The following is a 20478-nucleotide window of genomic DNA, read 5'->3' on the forward strand; positions in this document are numbered from 1 at the left end:
GGCCACGGCAAGAGAGGCGAGAAACGGCTGGTCGGCCTGAGGGGATAAACTCCTGAGAGGAATGCAGTGAGTCCGGGAAAAGCTCCTCTCAGAGGCTGTGGAAGTATCATGATCCCTCAGAATAATAACTTCAAGGCATTAGCGGGGTTGTTTACCTCAGGAAAATGCCGCCAATGCTTTCGTGGTGTGGAAAGGGGGCGCTTTCTAAAGAACTCGACTTACCCACCATATCAGAGCAGGCCTTGGGATCTTCAGTTGGTTCATTTATGTGAGTGGGAGGATTATACTTGCTTTATCTCCCCTGTGTTTGCAGCGAGGTTTTTATTATATAAAATTAACTCCGATTTCCTACATTAACCATCGGTTACTAACTAGGTTATTTTACGCTAAAGTGGTACCAGTATTTACATTTATCTTATTTCTAAAGAACCTATCCTTGGTTGGTTTATATATTAGATGACTATCATCCCTTTTATTATTTCATCAAGTGACTCAGGGCAGCAAACATACCTGTTTACTTCCTCCTATTTTCACTCCACCGTTCTTTTATTAAAGCTTATTAAAACTCCTCATTTATTGCTTTGATAGCCATAACTGCTTTTCTGTTAGGGAGCTATTTCCCACATATAGAAATACTGTATCAAAATTACTTTAGGAGCAGCAAAGATAGGGCTGGAGCTACAGTTCCTTTTTATAGGCTTATGTAAACCTAAAGAGGTGTGATTTACACAGTAGCAAGTCATTTGATTAGCACCAGCACTGATGATGTTGCCTACTGTGTTAGCAAAAACTTCAGAAGAGAAGGATTTAGGTGATTTCTGACAGTCTCAAAATGGGTGAGCAGTGTGGTCGGGCAGTAGGAAAAGCAAGTAGGATGCTTGGCTGCATAGCTAGAGGTATGACAAGCAGGAAGAGGGAGATTGTGATTCCCTTATATAGAGTGCTGGTGAGACCCCATTTGGAATACTGTGGTCAGTTCTGGAGACCTCATCTACAAAAAGATATTGACAAAATTGAACGGGTCCAAAGACGGGCTACAAGAATGGTGGAAGGTCTTAAGCATAAAGTGTATCAGGAAAGACTTCATGAACTCTATCTGTATAGTCTGGAGGAGAGAAGGAAAAGGAGGGACATGATCGAAACATTTAAATATGTTAAAGGGTTAAATAAGGTTCAGGAGGGAAGTGTTTTTAATAGGAAAGTGAACACAAGAACAAGGGGACACAATCTGAAGTTAGTTGGGGGAAAGATCAAAAGCAACGTGAGAAAATATTATTTCACTGAAAGAGTAGCAGATCCTTGGAACAAACTTCCAGCAGACGTGGTTGGTAAATCCACAGTAACTGAATTGAAACATGCCTGGGATAAACATACAGTATATCCATTGTAAGATAAAATACAGGAAATAGTATAAGGGCCGACTAGATGGACCATGAGGTGTTTTTCTGCCGTCAGTCTTCTATGTTTCTATGTTTCTGTGTTACTGTAGTTTGGGTAATGAAATGTCTGCTTAAAAACAAGCAAGCTCAGCACCAAAGAGCCTTAGTTATTTATTGTATTCTTAAGTTAGAGAGGCCATTCAGTTATGAAGTCCTGAGGCAGCAGGACTATAAACACCAGGATTTTCAATGAGCAGAATTTCTTTGTAGTTTCTTAATTGAGGGAATGCATTTATTCATAAATAAATCATCAATATGTACAATAAATAAATCTCTTTTGCTTTCCAAAGATTACTCATTTCCCAGGCCTTTCCCAGCGTATCAACTTTTCTGAACTTTCTAAATGTTTTATGACAGTTTTAGTATCCTTGGCTAAGTATTTGGGTGGTAAACTTAGTTTGACCCCTACATTCTCATTCAAGCATGAAGTCCAGCACTGTTGGCCTGTGTCCAGTACTGCTATAGATCTTTTCTCTCCTCTCCTTTCAAATCAAAAGGTAATCCCATTAACTCAGGAATCTCTAAATAATCTAGTGGTCTTGCGGCTAAATTTTTAATTTTGCGTTCCCCCGCTGTTTTATGACTGGGAGCTAACAGACTAGTTGGAATATGGGGAACAACAAAGTCATTTTAATCATAAACTGGGATAGAATACATTCACTTAATATTATACAAGAGATCCATAATCTAACAATACTGTTGTGTATATCATCATCCTTTACCAAATTGTTTCTTTTTATGAGCATTCTAATTGGATGATGGGTTCCTTCTCTGCAGCCAATCACAAGCTCCAACAACCTCTGCCCACTGTTGCCTTTGGTCTACAAATTTGATCACTTTAAGACTTTAAGACTTGTGGACTTCAACCCCCAGAATTCCCCAGCCAGAATAGAAGCTTTAGTTCCTAACACCATGGGAAGTTTGTCTTTTCCCATGGTCTTAGGCGACCCCTTGAGATAGTCATTTGACCCCCAAAAGGGTCCTGACCCCTAGATTGAGAACTACTGCTGTAAACCATAAAAGAGTCAGTTTGGGGTAGTGGTGAAGGTGCTGGCCTAGATATGGAGACGATGAGTCCAGGCCTGCCTTAACCATAAAAGCTGACTGACTTTGGGCCAATAACTCACCCTCAGCAAAACCCAACTCACAGGATTGTTTTTGTGGGGAAAATAGGAAGTATGTGTGCTTACTGCCTTGAATTCTATATTAAAAGGCAGGATAAAAACTGAATACAGTGTTCCCTCGATTTTTGCGGGTTCGAACTTGCGAAAAGTCTATACCACGGTTTTTCAAAAATATTAATTAAAAAAAATACTTGGCGGTTTTTCTCCCTATACCATGGTTTTTCCCGCCTGATGACGACATGTCATCACCAAACTTTTGGAGGCCCTCTGAAGGCAGGAAACGGCCTGTTTCCCAACTTCTGGTAGGCCCAGTAAGCTCGTGTTTCGCCCTCCCCAGACTCCAAAGGCATCCCTGATACTGGCCAGCACACACATGCATATTAGAGGTGAGCTAGGGCAACGGCTCATGTGCCAGCAGATATGGCTTCATGTGCCACCTGTGGCACCCGTGCCATAGGTTCGCCATCACTGCCCTATACTATTTCAGACAAATGGCTGTCCAATCTCTTCTTAAGGATCTCCAGATTAGACAGGCAGATGTCCTTATGTAGGATTGGTACAGGTAGCCCTCGAATTATGACCACAATTGAAATCAGAATTTCTGTTGTTAAGCAATAAAAATGTAAAAAACTAATAATGTGATAAAACTGAGAGGACCTGCTGTAAATAAAATGTGAAGTGGGTTGGCAGCCTAGGGTCTCTCCCTGTTGTTAAACAAGACAGCTGTGGAGTGAATTATGCTCAATTTTACAACCTTGTATTGCTGGGATGGTTAAATGTAGTTGTTAAGTGACTCAAGCCATCATTAAGCAAATCTGGTTTCCTTCATTGACTTTGCTTGTCAGAAACCAAGTGGGAAGGTTGCAAATCACTATTTGCATAGCTCTGAGATGCTGCACCCATTTTCATATAAGCTTGTTACTTCAGTCTCCTTGACTGTGAGGATGTTGCTACAGTCATTATGAGAACTGGTTGTAAGTATTTTTTCAGTACTGTTACAACTTAAAATGGTCATTAAGCAAATGGTTCTATGTGGAGGAGTGCCTGTAGAGCTAGTTTTAGTCAGAAAGACCCCATTTGCTGAAATATGTTCATTTGAACATTCACTTCTTTTTCTTAGATGTTTTTGTCTTGGGGCATCCTGGCCCTAAAATTCTTAGAAGGCTATATGAAGGAAAGCAGCAGTGGAAAGAAAGCTGACCCCTGTTATTGCAAACCATTACTTAGAATGTGTCCCATTTGGGGGATCATTCACTGGAGAAAGCAATTATGTTTGAAAGAATTGGTAGCAAAAGGAAATCAGGCTGTCAAAGGAGGCTGGAGATCATCAACCCTGACAGCAGCTAAAGCATTAAACAATTCAAAGAAATAGTGCAAGATTGGAAGATGTGGAAAGACCTGGCCCATAGCCAAGGATTGGACTTATATCACCACCATCACCATCACCACCACCACCACCATATCCTGTTTTCTTGTGACAGATAAATTATCTTGAAAGCTTTGCATACGTAACTATCAGTCTTATCAGTTAGGGACAGAATGCAGAGAGCTGTAATGTAGTAGGAATGAACCCACCTTCTGGATGGAGCATCCTCTATCATGGGTGCGAATACATTTATTTTATTATTTATTTTATTTATTTGATTTTTATGCCGCCCTTATCCTTAGACTCAGGGCGGCTTACAACATGTTAGCAATAGCACTTTTAAACAGAGCCACTTTGTTGCTTGTTTCCTCTTGTTTGCTATTGATTATGTACCATGTTTTCCAAAAGTGCGTAAAAGGCATGCCAATTTGTGTATAGAGGGCTCTTGATGGGCAATGTTATGTGATGTAGTCCTGAGAACACACCTCTTCGCACTGCACCGAATTAACAGCGTCATCTGAACTGTTATCTCTATTAATGAAATTAATACATAATGCATATTAACTGGAGATGTTTTCACCTGGGCCTCCTAAGATGTTCAAGCACTGGACAAAATCCTTAGTCTCTAATGATATTTCCCAGCTTTTTCCAGAGAACCAATCCCTGATGAAACATTTCTTATTTTTCAATGGTGTCTTCTAGGTGTTTTTTTGTCTTTTTAATATGTTTAGCAATTATTTTATTCTGTGCTGGAGAAAAAAAAATATTTATTCTACAAATGAAAAATATTGAGAAAGGCACTTGGTACTTTGAGGTTGGTTGTTTTCTTGCAGACATTTCATAACCCGATTAGATAACATCATTTCTGATGAAACGTCTGCAAAATAACAACCAAGCTTAAGGGGCACCAAAATTCCCTCATTTCAATCCTGACCTAAAAGCATTTTCCTCTTATAGATTGAGAAAGGTTTATTGTAATGAAACTCAAGAAAATACTGAACTTTACTTCTGCATATTGTAAGCTGAATGATTGATTAGTCTTACAATCTTTAATTTCAGAATAGGGTAGGTGGGAGGAAATAAAATGAGTGGTGGGACTCAAAATTTTAACAACCGGTTATGTGGGTGTGGCTTATTTTGGAGGCATCGCTTGGTGGTCATGTGGTGCAAGTGGAAGTGTCTAGCTGGTGATGTGACCAGGTGGGCATGGCTACATGCATAGGGACTACTCAGAGGGCTGAAAAATGTCAACTATGACCAGTCCTCACACTTTTGACCTGTTGTCATACTTACAACCATTCTCACATTTATGCTTGTAGCATTATTAACAACCGTGTCACTCATTTCACAACTGCAGTGCTTCTCTTCACTACGGTAGCAAGATAGGATGCAAAATGAAAAATGTGCAATGACTGGTCAAAAGTGTGAGTACCCGTTAGAAACCACATTTTTCAGCCCTCTGGATAGTCCCTATGCACATAACCTCGCCTACCTGGCCACATCACCAACTAGCCATGCCCACCTGGTCACATGACCACCAAGCCGGGGAAATATGCCATATTTGTACTTTTTGGCAGCCTGCGAATAGCTGTTGCCTTTTTGAGAGCCGCTTTGCCAAAAAGTATTGGAAGTTGCAGAAAAAATTGCTGCCGTCCTAACCCTGCCCCAGCTGAAATGGGTGGCAGCTCCAGGGCCTCAAGGAATGGCGTGGCCCTGAGCCCCCCAAACATAGGGTGAGGGGGTGACATGCTTACTTACCTTTGGTGAGCTGAGCAGGGAGATTGCGGTGCAGAGGTGACAGATGAGGTCCATAGCTGGACCTCATGGTCATTAAGCAAAGGCCTATATAGGGCTTGGATGGATAGGGTGAGCATTGAGTGAGCATTGTGTAAGCGGGCTGCACTAGTGAGCGTCAGGCAGGCAGGCAGGGTGAGCAGCAACTGGGCAAGTGGGATGAGTGAGTGGTGACCGGGGGGGGGGGACCAGTTTGGGGGGTGGCCAGCCGGCCATCTCTACCGGTTCGATCACCTTGGCCAAATTTCCATCACTGATTTGATTGAACTGGTGTGAACCAGCTGAATACTACCTCTGCTTCAGGTTGACCCCTTCTTTGTAGCAGCCCCTGAGAAGATTGCTATCATGTCGCCCCTAGTCCTTCTTTTCATTAAACTAGACACACCCAATTCCTACAATTGTTCATAATATGTTTTAGCCTCCAGTACCCTAATCATCTTTGTTGTCTTCTGTGCTTTTTTTTCTAGGCCATCCTGGGCTTAGATTCAGTTTCTAAAATCCCCAAAATTTTGCCATTTTTCTTCTTCCAAAGATACACACAATTCCAAAGATAAATAACTAATAAAGCAGTTGATGATGGAGAATATTGATTGGCACTGGGCTGTTAGATTGATTGAAAATAGTGACCACCACCAAGGAAAGAAAGTGTTCAAAATTTGGGCTCTGAGAGAGATACAATTGGCCCCACCATTCCAACACTGATACAATCCAAGAAGCTTCTGAGACCAAATGAAAATTGCTCCAATAACCACCAAGATACCTGAGCAATAGCATTTAGACTTAAATGCCGCTTCACAGTGCTTTACAGCTCTCTCTAAGCAATTTACAGAGTCGGCATTTTTCCCCAGCAATTTGGGTTCTCATTTTACCAGCTCTGGAAAGATAGAAGATTGAGTCTATCTTGAGCCGATGAGAATTGAACTGGTGGCAATTGGCAGAGATCACCTGCAATACTGAATCCCAATCACTTCCATCATGTTAACCTAATAAAGCAAAGCCTTCAAAACAAACCAACACACCTAATGTAATCTGGCTTGAAATAAACTAAAAGCTCTCTTGTCACCATCTTGAAAACAACAAGAATAATATAGCCCCTTAATACTTAGATGGAGTATGGCCTCACCACTGTTGAATATTAGGTGGCAGAGGAGATGGCAAGAATCACAAGGTCAACTGTGAGAGCCCTCGGGAAACTTACCTGACTTATAGAAGTGGAACTTGTTACTCTCAGCATCTATTCCAACAGAAACTGGACCAATCTTGGCCACAGCTTCCTGAATTTCTTTTTTGTCCCCTCCAATGATCTGTCCGAATGAGTTGCATCTGGTAATAGATTCCTCAAAATTATAGCGACACTCCAAGTTCTGCAGAAGAAAACAGTGATCCTAAATTTGTTTTGCAGTTGATGGGATTTAATTGTAATTGTCTCTGCCCATGATTCAAATGATTTCTGTCCTATTGCTGGAGGCATTATCAGCTAGAGGCAGAACAAAATAGTTCATCTTGAAGCATGCAGAAGGAAAGGGCTGGGATATACACAGATTTGATCATTTATTACCTTTCCATCATAAGGGTAGCTTTCCTCTGAACTGATCCTGCCTTGCTTCCTCACAGTTTCAAAAGCTGCATGCATGATTCCTCTCTTGCACCCTTTATTATCTGGTTCCTCAGAACAGTCGAGTAGATTTTGTTCACTCAGCGAGATCAGCTTCCCTGCTTTCTTAAATGCATGCCTTCCAGAGCACCAGTGGCACTTAAGGTCCAGCAAGAACCACATCAACCGTGGGTTAAAAAAAAAAGCTGGAGTGATCCACTAATCATCTGAATACTCAGAATACAGAATAACAGAGTTGGAAGGGAACTGAGCTGTCCTAGTCCAGCTCTGTGCTTGAGCTGGAGAATCTATGCCATTGTGGACAAATAGCTAACGCAATCTGTTCCTGTGATAGGGAACCCAAAACTTCTGGAGACAAGCCATTCCACGAATTAATTGTTCTTAACTTATAAATTTAATTTATATTCCTTTGACAAGGTATTTGTTCTTACTAAAAGCAGCATGGCAAAATGAGTTCTGACAGGATTAAAGTTTTGGAGATGGAGTTTAGAGGATAGAATTTAGCTTTATCTGCAAGTTTTTGTGAATCTGTCAAAATTTCACTTGTGTCCCAATGGACAGACTATAACACTCTTCTTTTCCTTCAAAACATCTCTACATTAAACCCAGAACCATTACCACAACCCACCTGATCTTTGACTTTGGTGACACCACCTTTGGTTCTCCAATCTATGTGGTCAGGAAGGCAGTGCAGCCTCTCGTCAAGTTCTTCATTGGTCTGAGGAGAACAACCTTAGCAGATCTCCATTTCTACTTCTCATATTTCTCCTTAATAAGTTTTAAATCCAATGCAAAGAATACATGTTATGAGTAAACAAAACCAGATTATCATAGATGAGTTTGTGTATAATTTAGTGTACCGAAGTGTATTTCAATTTTGGCAACTTTTAAGACGTCTAGACTTCAACTCCCAGAATTCTGCATTCTCCATGAACCAGCTCAAACACCTGGCAAGTAAAATAGTAATGTTCCCAGTCTGGATAATAGACTGGGAGAGATGGTAAAGATGAATTCACAGAAATAGCTGAACACATCCAGAGTTTAAAATTATGTATTCATAAGTGCTGGAATATTAGACTACTCAGATGGAATGAGTATTCTATCTGAGTATTCTAATATACTCAGATGGAATGCTTGCAAATTTTCAATAATTCCATTGCTATTGGTCTTTGGTTGGGTCTGCTTGATGTGTTCTGGCCATATGACATAAATAAAAGAGCCAGGTGGCAAAATTGGAATCATGGAGTCATCAATATAACATTGAGGATTGAATTCAAGTTCTGCAGTATAGTTCAATTATAAAATCTATAGACTGGAAAGAGACAGGTTCATGACCACTTAAGCCAGGGGTCCCCAAACTTTTTACACAGGGGGCCAGTTCACTGTCCCTCGGACTGTTGGAGGGCCGGACTATAAAAAAAAACTATGAACAAATTCCTATGCACACTGCACATACCTTGTTTTAAAGTAAAAAACAAAATGAGAATGTACTATTTAGAGGGTGGAGAAGGTCTGAAATTCATATATGTTTATGTTTTGTTTTTAATTTTCTTTTGTTGACATCTGATTGGCTATACAAGGTTTTCTTGGCTTATGAAAAATGTATAAAGAATGAAGGAAGCACTTTGGCATAATGGTTGATAAGTTAGAAATATAATTGTTGCTGCACTTTTTGAAGGAACATTAAGGAGGAAATTTAATTAAAAGAAAATGAATGTAACTGGATGACAAAATTAGAAAAAAAACTTTTGCAACTTTTTTGATGATTGATATTAATTACTAACAAAATACTGCATTTTATTCATGAAAAATTAGATGGTACACTGTGTTGTGTGAATGTATGTTGAGAGAATTTTTTAAAAAAATTACCCCCCCCAAAACAGTCCTTCCATCCTCTGTCCCTCCATTCATTTCATCCTTCCTTCCTTCCTTCCTTCCTTCCTTCTTTCCTTCCTTCCTTCCTTCCTTCCTTCCTTCCTTCCTTCCTTCCTTCCTTCCTTCCTTCCTTCCCTTTTCCCTCCATTTCTCCTTCCTTCCTTCCCTCCTTCATTCCTCTCCACTTCTTCCCTCCCTCTCTTTTCCCTCTTCTTTCTTTCTCTCTCTCTTTTCCTATGCTCTTGTCACTCACCGGCGGGCCGGATAAATGGCCTCAGTGGCCCGCATGTGGCCCACGGGCCGTAGTTTGGGGACCGCTGACTTAAGCCATAGAAGCATACTGGGTTCCTTTGGGCTGAGAAACAGCGAGCACCCCAATATTTGTCTTGAGGCTTTTGATGGGAAGTGGGGATACTAGATTAGGCTCCTGGAACTTCTAGGAAAAGGGACATCTGTGCCTAATAAATAAGTGAAAACTAGAGTCATCTGAGATGGTTGGCTATAGCAAGCAAATAGGTAGGTAGGCATACAGACAGACAGACAGATAGACCCAGGCTTACCAAATCGCCAAAGTGGTTCATGCCGAGCCAGTAGGTGTATTTCCCCAGATCAGCCTCCTTGTTATGGTCTTGAATCATCTGACAATTCTCCTTCCATATGGTTCTTCGGAAGGATTCCTCCTCCTGGGAAGCCAAGACCAGAAAGATACCTTAGTTGCATCTGTCTAAACAAGTGGCACCTACAAGATCTAAAACTCATATTCTTTTCCATAAAAGCTCTCAGACCTGAATTCAACCATCCAGGAATGGACCAAATTCCCTTCAATTTTAATTTAGTATACACAACGTTATTGCATGCACAATTTGTCTGAAGACAGATAGCAGAAAGTCAGTTTATAAACATTGCTATTCTAAGTTGAAATCAAGGTACAGAACTGGAACACTTTGACGTGAAAGTAAGATTTTTGTTCCTTTGGAGCAGAACCTACAGAAAACTCTGAGAACATCAGTAGTGACAGCCAACTCAGCCCTCATTGTATTCAACCAAACTACAGCAATTTCATGTGAGTTATACTGGAGCAAACTCACCTGAGGGTAGTCTTTACCATGAGTGGCCTTCCAGTCTCTCCATGTCCCCTCCAGTGTTGGATCCAAAGCTGTGGACAAGGTTCTCAGGGAGACCAACCAGATCAGTGCTGCCACCGAGATGGACAGCATTGCCTTTCTCTAATCTAGAAGAAGAGAGAAGACTAGAGAAGAGCTCAGAGAGCAGGGTTCATTTGGCATGGTAAGAATTAAGACTGACAACACCTGGTTGACTACAGGTTCCAAACCCTGGTTTACAGTGCCAAAAAAAAAAATAAAACTATGCAATTACTGTTAATAAATGCATAAATCAGATGAGGACATGAACTCTTTAGTCTTTGATATCATCTTTGTCTGTGAAACATGGCTCAATGCATCCTACCCAGACTCCATTAATTCATCAAGGAACTATCTTGTCTCTTGTTATGACCGTGATTCTCGCAGAGGAGGTGAACTAGCTATATTCTACAAAAATCTAAATCTAAAAAACATCAAAGTTGTGCAGGATTTGGCGTATAATAATAATTTGCTCTCTAACAAACAATTTGGATTCAGAATAAAACTATCCTGCAACCTACAGCTCCTCCACTGCAAGAACATATGGACAAGTCATCTTGATCAAGGAAAATCTATAGATGGAATCTATATTGACTTCTGCAAAGCCTTTGATTCAGTGATCCATGACAAACTACTACTAAAACTCAAATCCTATGGCATCTCAGGATCCCTCCACTGCTGGATTACAGCATTCCTATCAAACAGACAACAAGTGGTTAAGATAGGAAACACCATATCTACCCCTGTCCCTGTTAAAAGCGGTGTCCCCCAAGGTAGCGTTCTGGGACCAACGCTCTTCATTCTCTACATCAATGCCCTTTGTGATCTCATCACAAGCAACTGTGTTCTCTTTGCAGATGATGTTCAACTTTTCAACACCACTGATAACACAACTACTCTCCAAAAAGATCTAGACTCTGTTTTTGACTGGTCTAACAAATGGCAACTCTGTCCTACACATCGGTAAAAAGAATCAGAACCACAAACACAAACTGAACAAGCAAATTATCACAGATAATCCCCACTCAGTTAAGGACCTTGGAGTACTACTAACTAAAGACCTAAGCGCCAAAGCCCACTGTAACAACATCGCCAAGAAAGCTTCAAGAGATGTTAATCTAATCCTACATAGCTTCTGCTCTGGCAGTCTCACACTTCTTACCAGAGCTTACAAAATTTTTGCCACACCCATTCTGGAATACAGCTCATCTGTTTGGAACCCATACCGCATCTCGGACATTAACACCCTCGAAAATGTCCAAAGATACTTCACCAGAACAGCCCTTCACTCCTCCACCCGAAACTAGACTCACTATCCTGGGTCTAGAAAGCTTACAACTACGATGCCTTAAACATGATCTAAGTATTGCCCACAAGATCATATGCTGCAACGTCATGCCTGTCAATGACTACTTCAGCTTCAACCGCAACAACACAAGAGCACACAACAGATACAAGCTTAATATTAGCCGCTCCAAATTGGACTGTAAAGAATACGACTTTAATTGAAGTATGGAACTCATTACCATGCTAGCCCACAACATTTTACCCTCAGACTATCCACAGTTGACCTCTCCGGATACCTAAGAGGTCAGTAAGGGGCGTGCATAAGTGCACTAGTGTGCCTCCCATCCCCTATTGTCCTATTGTCTCTCCTATATCTCATATATCATATCTACTATTCTTCTATTCTAATCTTCTTATACTATTCTCATATTATCCTTCTATTCTCTATTTGCTATATTCTATTCCTAAATTTTCACTTCTATTCTTTCTCTAATATACTGTATGTTACTCGAGTATAACCTCTGTAACCTTCATTGTGTATTGTTGTGTATTGGACAAAATAAATAAATAAATAAAAATAAATAAAATCTCTGGAAAATTTGGGGGGAAAGTAACCAACTGGATCTTCACTTCAAGCAGGTTTTTATGGAAGGCAAAGACCAAAATGCAGTAGCACATTTTATAAGCAAATATATAATTGTCAACCCCCACTGCTTTTAATTGACATTTACTTGGAAGTACAGTGGTACCTCAAGATATGAACCCCTCGTCTTACGAACAACTCGTGATACGAACCCGGGGTTCAGAAAATTTTTGCCTCTTCTTATGAACTTTTTTCGAGTTACGAACCGGCGTTCGGAGACTGCTGGGAAGTCGCGCGGCTGTTTTAAAAGGTGACAGCCGGGCGGCGGGGCTTCCCAGAAGCCTCCCGAACGCCGGTTCGTAACTCGAAAAACGTTCGTAAGAAGAGGCAAAAATTTTCTGAACCCCGGGTTCGGTTCGGGAGGTTGCTGGGAAGCCCCCCAGGCCGGCTGTGACCTTTTAAAACAGCCGTGCAGCTTCCCAGCTGTGTCCCGAAGCCGAACGCGGAAGTTCGGCTTTGGCGTTTGGCTTCGGGAGACAGCTGGGAAGCCGCGCGGCTGTTTTAAAAGGTCACACCCGGCCTGGGGGGCTTCCCAGCACCCCCCCGAACCCCGAACTTTTGCCGAACTTCCGGGTTCGGGGTTCGGGGGGTTGCTGGGAAGCCCCCCAGGCCGGCTGTGACCTTTTAAAACAGCCACGTGGCTTCCCAGCTGTCTCCCGAAGCCGAATGCGGAAGTTCGGCTTTGGCGTTCGGCTTCGGGAGACAGCTGGGAAGCCGCGCGGCTGTTTTAAAAGGTCACAGCCGGCCTGGGGGGCTTCCCAGCAGCCCCCCGAACTTTTGCCGAACTTCTGGGTTCGGGGTTCGGGGGGATGCTGGGAAGCCCCCCAGGCCGGCTGTGACCTTTTAAAACAGCCGCGCGGCTTCCCAGCTGTCTCCCGAAGCCGAATGCAGAAGTTCGGCTTTGGCGTTCGGCTTCGGGAGACAGCTGGGAAGCCGCACGGCTGTTTTAAAAGGTCGCAGCCAGCCTGGGGGGCTTCCCAGCACCCTCCCAAATCCCGAACCTGGGTTCGAGGGGGTGCTGGGAAGCCCCCCAGGCCGGCTGTCACCTTTTAAAACAGCTGCGCGGCTTCCCAGCAGTCGCCGAACGCCGGTTTTTTTGCGGGTTTTTTTTTGGTTGCACGGATTAATTTACTTTACATTGTTTCCTATGGGAAACAATGTTTCGTCTTACGAACCTTTCGTCTTACGAACCTCCTTGCACCAATTAAGTTCGTATCATGAGGTATTACTGTAGTATATTTCTAGATATATTGGGAAGGTAATGTTTTTTCATTTCAGTAAGATAATCATTTAAAAATCTCTCTTGGAGATTTTATATTTGCGGAAGATAATTCTGTAAAGCAAAGTAACCACTGATTAGGCTGCTGATCTGATTTGTATCTCTTATCTCTGGAAACTTTATTGACTTTCTGTGGTTGCAACCGTTTCAACGTACTATGAAGATAAATTTCATGTTTGATTTCAATCCAACTCTTCTCTTGATTCTTTGAAAAAGCATGTACTCCACTCTACTCCTTCCCCAAAGCAGAAGATTGAAAGACAACTTCAGTTATTACTAATTGTGGAGGAATATATGAATTGAGGGTCCATCTTTAAACCTAATCCTAATGTTGAGTACTGTTTATTAATGCTCACACTAAAATGGTATATATTTTCCAAACATAGGTCCTACATGCAATTTCAGCAGGACTAATATATTGTATTTTTCAGAGTATAAGACGCACTGGAATAGAAAACGCACCTTAGTTTTTGGGGAGGAAAATAGGGAAAAGAATTTTCTTACCAGGTATTTATTTGGCTAGCATCCTTAATCTGGTCAGTTTCCACACATTATTTTATCCTCTGGTTAAGGGCTTTAAAAAATATCTATTCTGAAGCGTATATAAGGGTGAATGGACAAAGAACACAAAGAATTAAAATACAAAATGGCACCAAGCAGGGATGCCCTTTATCTCCAATGTAATAGCAATAGAGACATTAGTTAATAAAATAAGACAAGATACTTGGATAGGATATAAAATAGGGGAATTAGAAATCAAACTAAACCTATTTGCAGATGATGCAGTGGAGATAATTAAAGGTATAAGAAATATTTTGCAAGAGTTTAAACAAGAATTGGGTATTGTTGGTCAATATGGGAAAATCAGAGATTATGTGTTTAAATACAGGTCCGAGAGAGCAGATAGAAATTAGGAAAGAATCAGGGTTGAAGTTAGGATTAAAGAAAATTAAATATTTGGGAATTTGGTTATTGAGAAACCCAGCGAAAGTCGAGGAGGCGAATTATAGACAAATATGGAGGAAAATGTTGAAACAGATGAGCTGGAAAGTGAAAAAGCTAAGGAGAATGGCTAAGATAAGCGCATTAAAAATGATGCTAGTTCCCAAAATGATATATCTGTTTCAGGTATTGCCAGGGGGTTTATTAGCATCAAAGTTTAGGGAGTGGGATAAAAAACTTAACTATTGGGTTGAAAAAGATAAGAGACCGAGAATAAGGAAAAAGTGGTTAATAGCGAATGAAAAAATAGGGCGGATGGGGAATTCCTTGTTTGTAGTTGTATAGAGAAGCATTTCAAATTGAAAGATTAATGGAGCTGCAATTATTTGAAAATAAATGGGTGAAATTGGAAAAAGAGATAAATGGGATGAAGAAAAGAGAATTAATTTTTGTAAGGTGCAATAGGAGCGACTTAGATAGATTAATAGGTTCCATGAAAGGGACTATAGAAATTTGGAAAAAATGGCAGGGGAAAATAGGATTACGTAAATCAAAACTATAAGTAATAAGTAGAGATAATGAAACAAATCTAACTAGGGTTATGGAGAGTTGAAGAGGCATAATTAAGATAGTACAGTTATATGAGAAGGCTGGGAGGCTAAGTAGAAATCGTATAGAATGGTGGTTGGCTAAGGGAAGATGGCTACTAATAAATAAATATCTGAATGAAAGGGAGAATAAAGAAGCACTCTTTAGGGAGGAGACAGAGTTAGAGAAAATAATAAGAGAAAAAAGTGAGGGTACCAAGGTGCAAGCAAGTAATATATATAAGGTGTTTGTGCAGTCAGACGGGGATGTGATCCATGGATTGACTAAATGGTGGCAAAGTGAGATACAAGTAGAGGCACAAGAGATGAAAAATATAGTGGAGAATATAAGGAAAACTAAGAATACAAGAGTTAGGGAAATGAGAAGGAAAATATTACATAAGTGGTATTACACACCCGTTCAGCTTGCATACTTTCAGCAGAATGTTAACGGTATTTGTTGGCATGGGTGCCATGATAAAGGAGTTATGTCTATGTTTTGGGAATGCCCGATAGTGCAGAATTTTTGGCAAAAAGTGCAAGAGGATATTAATAGGATGTTAAATATACGATGGATAATTACTAAGGAAATGGCAGTATTAGCTAAAAGTAATGCAATGGGAGAATTTAGAGAAATAAAACAAGCAGCGATCGAAAGCGCTCAAGCGGTAATAGTCTTGGGTGGGACGATCGTTAGCAGCTAGTTAGGGCTGGGGGGGGGAGAAAGCTACATTCAGAGTATAAGACGCCTCTTTTAGGGAGGAAAAAGATGCATCTTATACACTGAAAAGTATGGTAGGTAGTCCTCAACTTAAGACTGCAATTAAGTCCAACATTTATGTTGCCAAGTGAGAAATTTTTGAAATGAATTTTGCCCCTGTTTTATGACTTTTCTGGCCACGTTTCTTAAGTGAATCACTGCAGTTGTTAAATTAGTAATATGGTTATTCAGTGAATCTGATTTCCCCATAGAGGTCACTTGTCAGAAATGAAGGGATCTCCTGAGCTTGGGACACAGCAGTGGTCATAAATATGAAGCAGTTGCCAATGAAATTTGATCATGTGACTTCAGGACATTGCACTCATAAATGTGAATCAGTTGTCAGGCATCTAATTGTAAATCATGTGACCATGGGGACCTGAAATTGTCATACGTGGGAAAAATGGTCCTAGCTCACTTTACAGTGTTTTAATTTTGAACGGTCACTGAATCTACTGTTGTAAGTTGAGGACTACCTGTAAAAGTTTGGCAATAAACTTTTGCATTCTTGAACGTTATTGTCCTGAAAAGATGCTGTTTGGTACAGACTTTTTTCTAACTTATTTGTATGGCAAAATTTGGACATATTTCCTTTTTGGCTTCATTTAGACTTGAGGATGAAACATGGCTGCAGGAACTGCATATGTTTAGTCCAGAGGTGGGTTTCTCTTACCTTCCCTACTGGTTTGGAAGTGTGTCATGTTCGAAGTTACATCCAGATACTGAACTTCTGGACTTCTGTACACGCGCAGAAGCCTTTGCGCATGTGCAGAGTGTTCATCACCAGCTGCTTTCAAGCACCAGAGACCAGGGAACTGGTTCAGGGGTGTGGCAAGCCAGCCATGACTACTGGTCTGACGAACAGGGCCAAATTTCTACCACCAGCTCATGCAAACTGGTCTGAACCAGTAGCAACCCACTTGGTCTAGTCCAGGGGTCAGCAACCTTAAACACTCAAAGAGGCACAAAAGTTCTAATTGGAAGGCCTCTATTCCATTTTGGAGCCAACTGGAAGCCCGGATTCCCCATCATGGAGTCCTCTCCTAGCAGGGCTTCCTTTTTCCTTTACCCTATCCTAACCAAAAGTCCTATCAATTGTGAAGCTGACCGGTGATGGAGTTGCAACAAAGAGATGAAAACCACATGTGGCTCCAGAGACGCAAGTTGCTGACCCCTGGTCTAGTCTAACAAAGAGAAAAACTAGTGGGTCACACCAAATGGCAGTCCAATTTCCTCTTGAAAGTCTCAATTGTTGATTTTCATTTGGCACGTAGATTGATATAATGACAAGAGGTTCTATTTCTAATTTTACTTGTAACATTAAGATTCTGCCCTCTTGATCGCTGTATAGTTGTTTGGTCTCAATTGTTTCATCAATATAAACTGCAATACCTCTTTTTTTTTTGGTCAGCTAAACTGGTAAAAATATTGCCTAATTTGGGGTTTATAAGAAATTACATGACAAAATAATTGAGTTATCTATTGAAAATATGATAATAGTTGGAGATTTTAACGCTATTTCTAATAGTCAAATGGATCATTCAGGTAAAAAGAAAGACAAGAAAAAGAAAACAATTTTACCAGCAACATTTTGGAAAATGAGTTCAGAACTATTATTGCAAGACATTTGGCATGAACATCATCCATCAAATAACCAGTATACTTTTTATTCAAATCCTCATAAAATTTAGACTAGAATAGCTATGGCATGGGCCCCAGCCCACACTTTATAAAAAATTATACCAAAAAGAAGACATAGTAGAAGATAAGGCTTTCGAATTTTTAAGCTCAACAGATTTACCAATAATAACCAAAGAACAACAACAAAAGCTTGGCTGAAGTACAAGTACTTAAGAATCAGAAAAACAATAAAGCTACCGGACCTGATGCTATACCGGCGGAATTTTATAAGTTAAATAGTAATATACTCATAACAATATGTTAGAGATTTTTCATAACATAATTGCAGATGGCAAAATTCCAAAATCCTGGTCAGAAGCCTTAATAACTCTAATACACAAACCAGGAACAGAGAAGGAAAAAAATCAAAATTATAGGCCAATTTCCTTATTAAATGTAGATTACAAATTTTTTGTCTCAGTATATGCCTTCAGACTTAAATATATTATGAATGGAATAATACATGAAGACCAAAATGGATTTTTACTGGGTAGGCAGATTAAAAATAATTTAAGGATAATTATAAACACCCTAGAATACTATGAACAACATCCATAAAAACAAATGGCACAAGTATTTTTAGATGCAAAAAAAGGATTTGATAATGTTGATTGGTCCTTTATGAAACTGCAATTGAACAAAATGAATTTTGGTACCAAATTTTTTAACATAATTGATGCTATATATTCAAATCTAATGGCTAAAATTATTTTGAATAATGATCAAACAGAAAAGATAGAAATACAAAGAGGAGTTAGACAGGGCTTCCCCATTTCACCACTGTTATTTATTTTAACATTAGAAACCTTATTGATAAAAGTAAGAACAAATAATATTAAATAAAAAAGAATCTTATAAAGCACAGGCATTTGCAGATGATGTAGCTTTTATAATAGAAGACCCTTTAACTTCAATATCAAAATTAATAGATTTAATAGAAGAATATGGGAGTGTCGCAGGTTTGAAAATTAATAAAAACAAGACACAATTATTAACTAAAAATACGACAGATTTTCAGATAAAACAATTAGAAAAAATGACAAAAATGAAGATAACTAAGAAAGCAAAATATTTAGGTATTTGAATTTCAGTTAAATATATGTCATTAAAAAATGATAACTATACAAAACTCTTAAACCAAATAAAAAAGGATTTAGAAATATGGAATAATTTACAGCTATCATTACTTGGAAGAATTTCCACAATTAAGATGAATATTTTATCCAAAGTTCTATTCTTATTTCAGGTAATTCCCATAAACGCAGGAAGAGATTTTTTTTAAAGAATTAACGAAGATAACAAAAAAAATTATATGGCAAGGTAAAAAACCCAGAATAAAACAATGCACATTAGAAGATGTGAAGGAGAGAGGAGGCCTCGCTCTTCCAAATTGGAAACTATGTTATCAAGTAGCAGCCTTATCTTGGATCAAAGAATGGCTTATTTTAGAAAACAGAAGGTTACTAAATTTGGAAGGCCATGATTTAATGTTAGGCTGGCATGCTTTCATATGGCATGAGAAATACAAAATGTACATTCATTATTGGAGGTTTGGAATGATATAAAAAAAGACCACTTTTTAGTTATGCCAGAATGGATATCCCCGATTGAAGCTATATGTCCCCCTAATTTATTACAAGAAGGCAAAATATGGAAATACAGGGATATATTAGATAATCAATGTAATTTGAAAACGAGACAATTACTGGATACAGATGTAGTAATAGACTGGTGGCAATAGGCACAGATTAAGTTCCAGATTCCATAAAGATGTAAAAACATATACATTTAGAAAAGATAACAACATTCTAGGTAACTATTAATTACAAATCAAGGAAAACTGATTGGGAAGGTATATAAATATCTAATTAATTGCAAAACTGTAGGTTGGATATTAAAAGACAATATGATTAGTTGGTGTAGAAACTTAGGTAAAGATATACATTTAGATACATGGGAAAAGGTTTGGACATATAATTGGAAAATAACTAAGTCAGTTTCCTTTAATTAAAGAAAACCAAGTTAAGATGTTTTACAGATGGCATCTACCACCTAATAGAATTTCAAAAATGTTTCCAAGTAAATCACCAAATTGTTGGAAGTGTAAAACAGAAATAGGCACTTATTATCATACATGGTGGACTTGCTCAAAAGCAAAGAGTTATTGCAACATGGTAGAAAGATGGTTAAGAGAAATAACGCAGCAAGAAATCAAGAAAACCCCAGAATTTTTTAAATTAGGTATTTTTAAATAATAAATATTTAAAAAAATATATTACTTAATAATTCACATATTAGCAGCTGCTAGGATAGTTTTTGCACAAAGATGGAAAGAAATGGAGACACAAAAAGAAGTAGTACTCAGGAAAATTATAGAATGTGCAGAGCTTGATATGATGACGAGGCGGTTAAATAATCAAGAAGAATCGGAATTCTATAATACAGTGATACCTTGTCTTACAAACTTAATTGGTTCCGGGACAAGGTTCTTAAGGTGAAAAGTTTGTAAGACGAAACAATGTTTCCAATAGGAATCAATGGAAAAGCGATTAATGCGTGCAAGCCCAAAATTCACCCCTTTTGCCAGCCGAAGTGCCCCTTTTTGTGCTGCATCGCAAAAACACCAAAGTCCTCGAAACCGCACCTTTGGACCTCTGTGTTTTTGCGATGCTGCGATTTCACTGAGGCTCCCCTCGCTGGAAAACCCCACCTCCGGAGTTCCGTTGCCAGCGAAGCGCCCGTTTTTGCGCTACTGGGATTTCCCTGCTTGGATGCCCCTGCAGCATCACAAAAACACGGCAGTCCAGAGGTGGGGGTTCCCCTGGAGGGGAGCCTCAGGGGAATCCCAGCAGTGCAAAAATGGGCGCTTCGCTGGAAACGGAAGTCCGAAGGCGGGGCATCCCAGCGGCAGCAGTGGGTTTGTAAGGTGAAAATAGTTTGTAAGA

At 39.7% G+C, this 20478-nt stretch overlaps 1 protein-coding gene across 1 annotated transcript; it reads right to left on the reverse strand.

Annotated features, from left to right (window-relative positions):
• Positions 1-4257: 4257 nt before the first annotated feature.
• LOC139163202 (cathepsin L2-like) lies at positions 4258-10430 on the reverse strand. The gene is given in 7 exon segments (XM_070744166.1): positions 4258-4460; positions 6922-7078; positions 7282-7448; positions 7451-7489; positions 7954-8056; positions 9774-9896; positions 10302-10430. Coding segments are annotated over 7 exon segments (864 nt in total). The 3' UTR covers positions 4258-4314.
• Between the last annotated feature and the right edge of the window lie 10048 nt (positions 10431-20478).

The sequence above is a fragment of the Erythrolamprus reginae genome, chromosome 1, assembly GCF_031021105.1.
Source record: "Erythrolamprus reginae isolate rEryReg1 chromosome 1, rEryReg1.hap1, whole genome shotgun sequence".
In the NCBI taxonomy this organism is placed as follows: domain Eukaryota; kingdom Metazoa; phylum Chordata; class Lepidosauria; order Squamata; family Dipsadidae; genus Erythrolamprus; species Erythrolamprus reginae.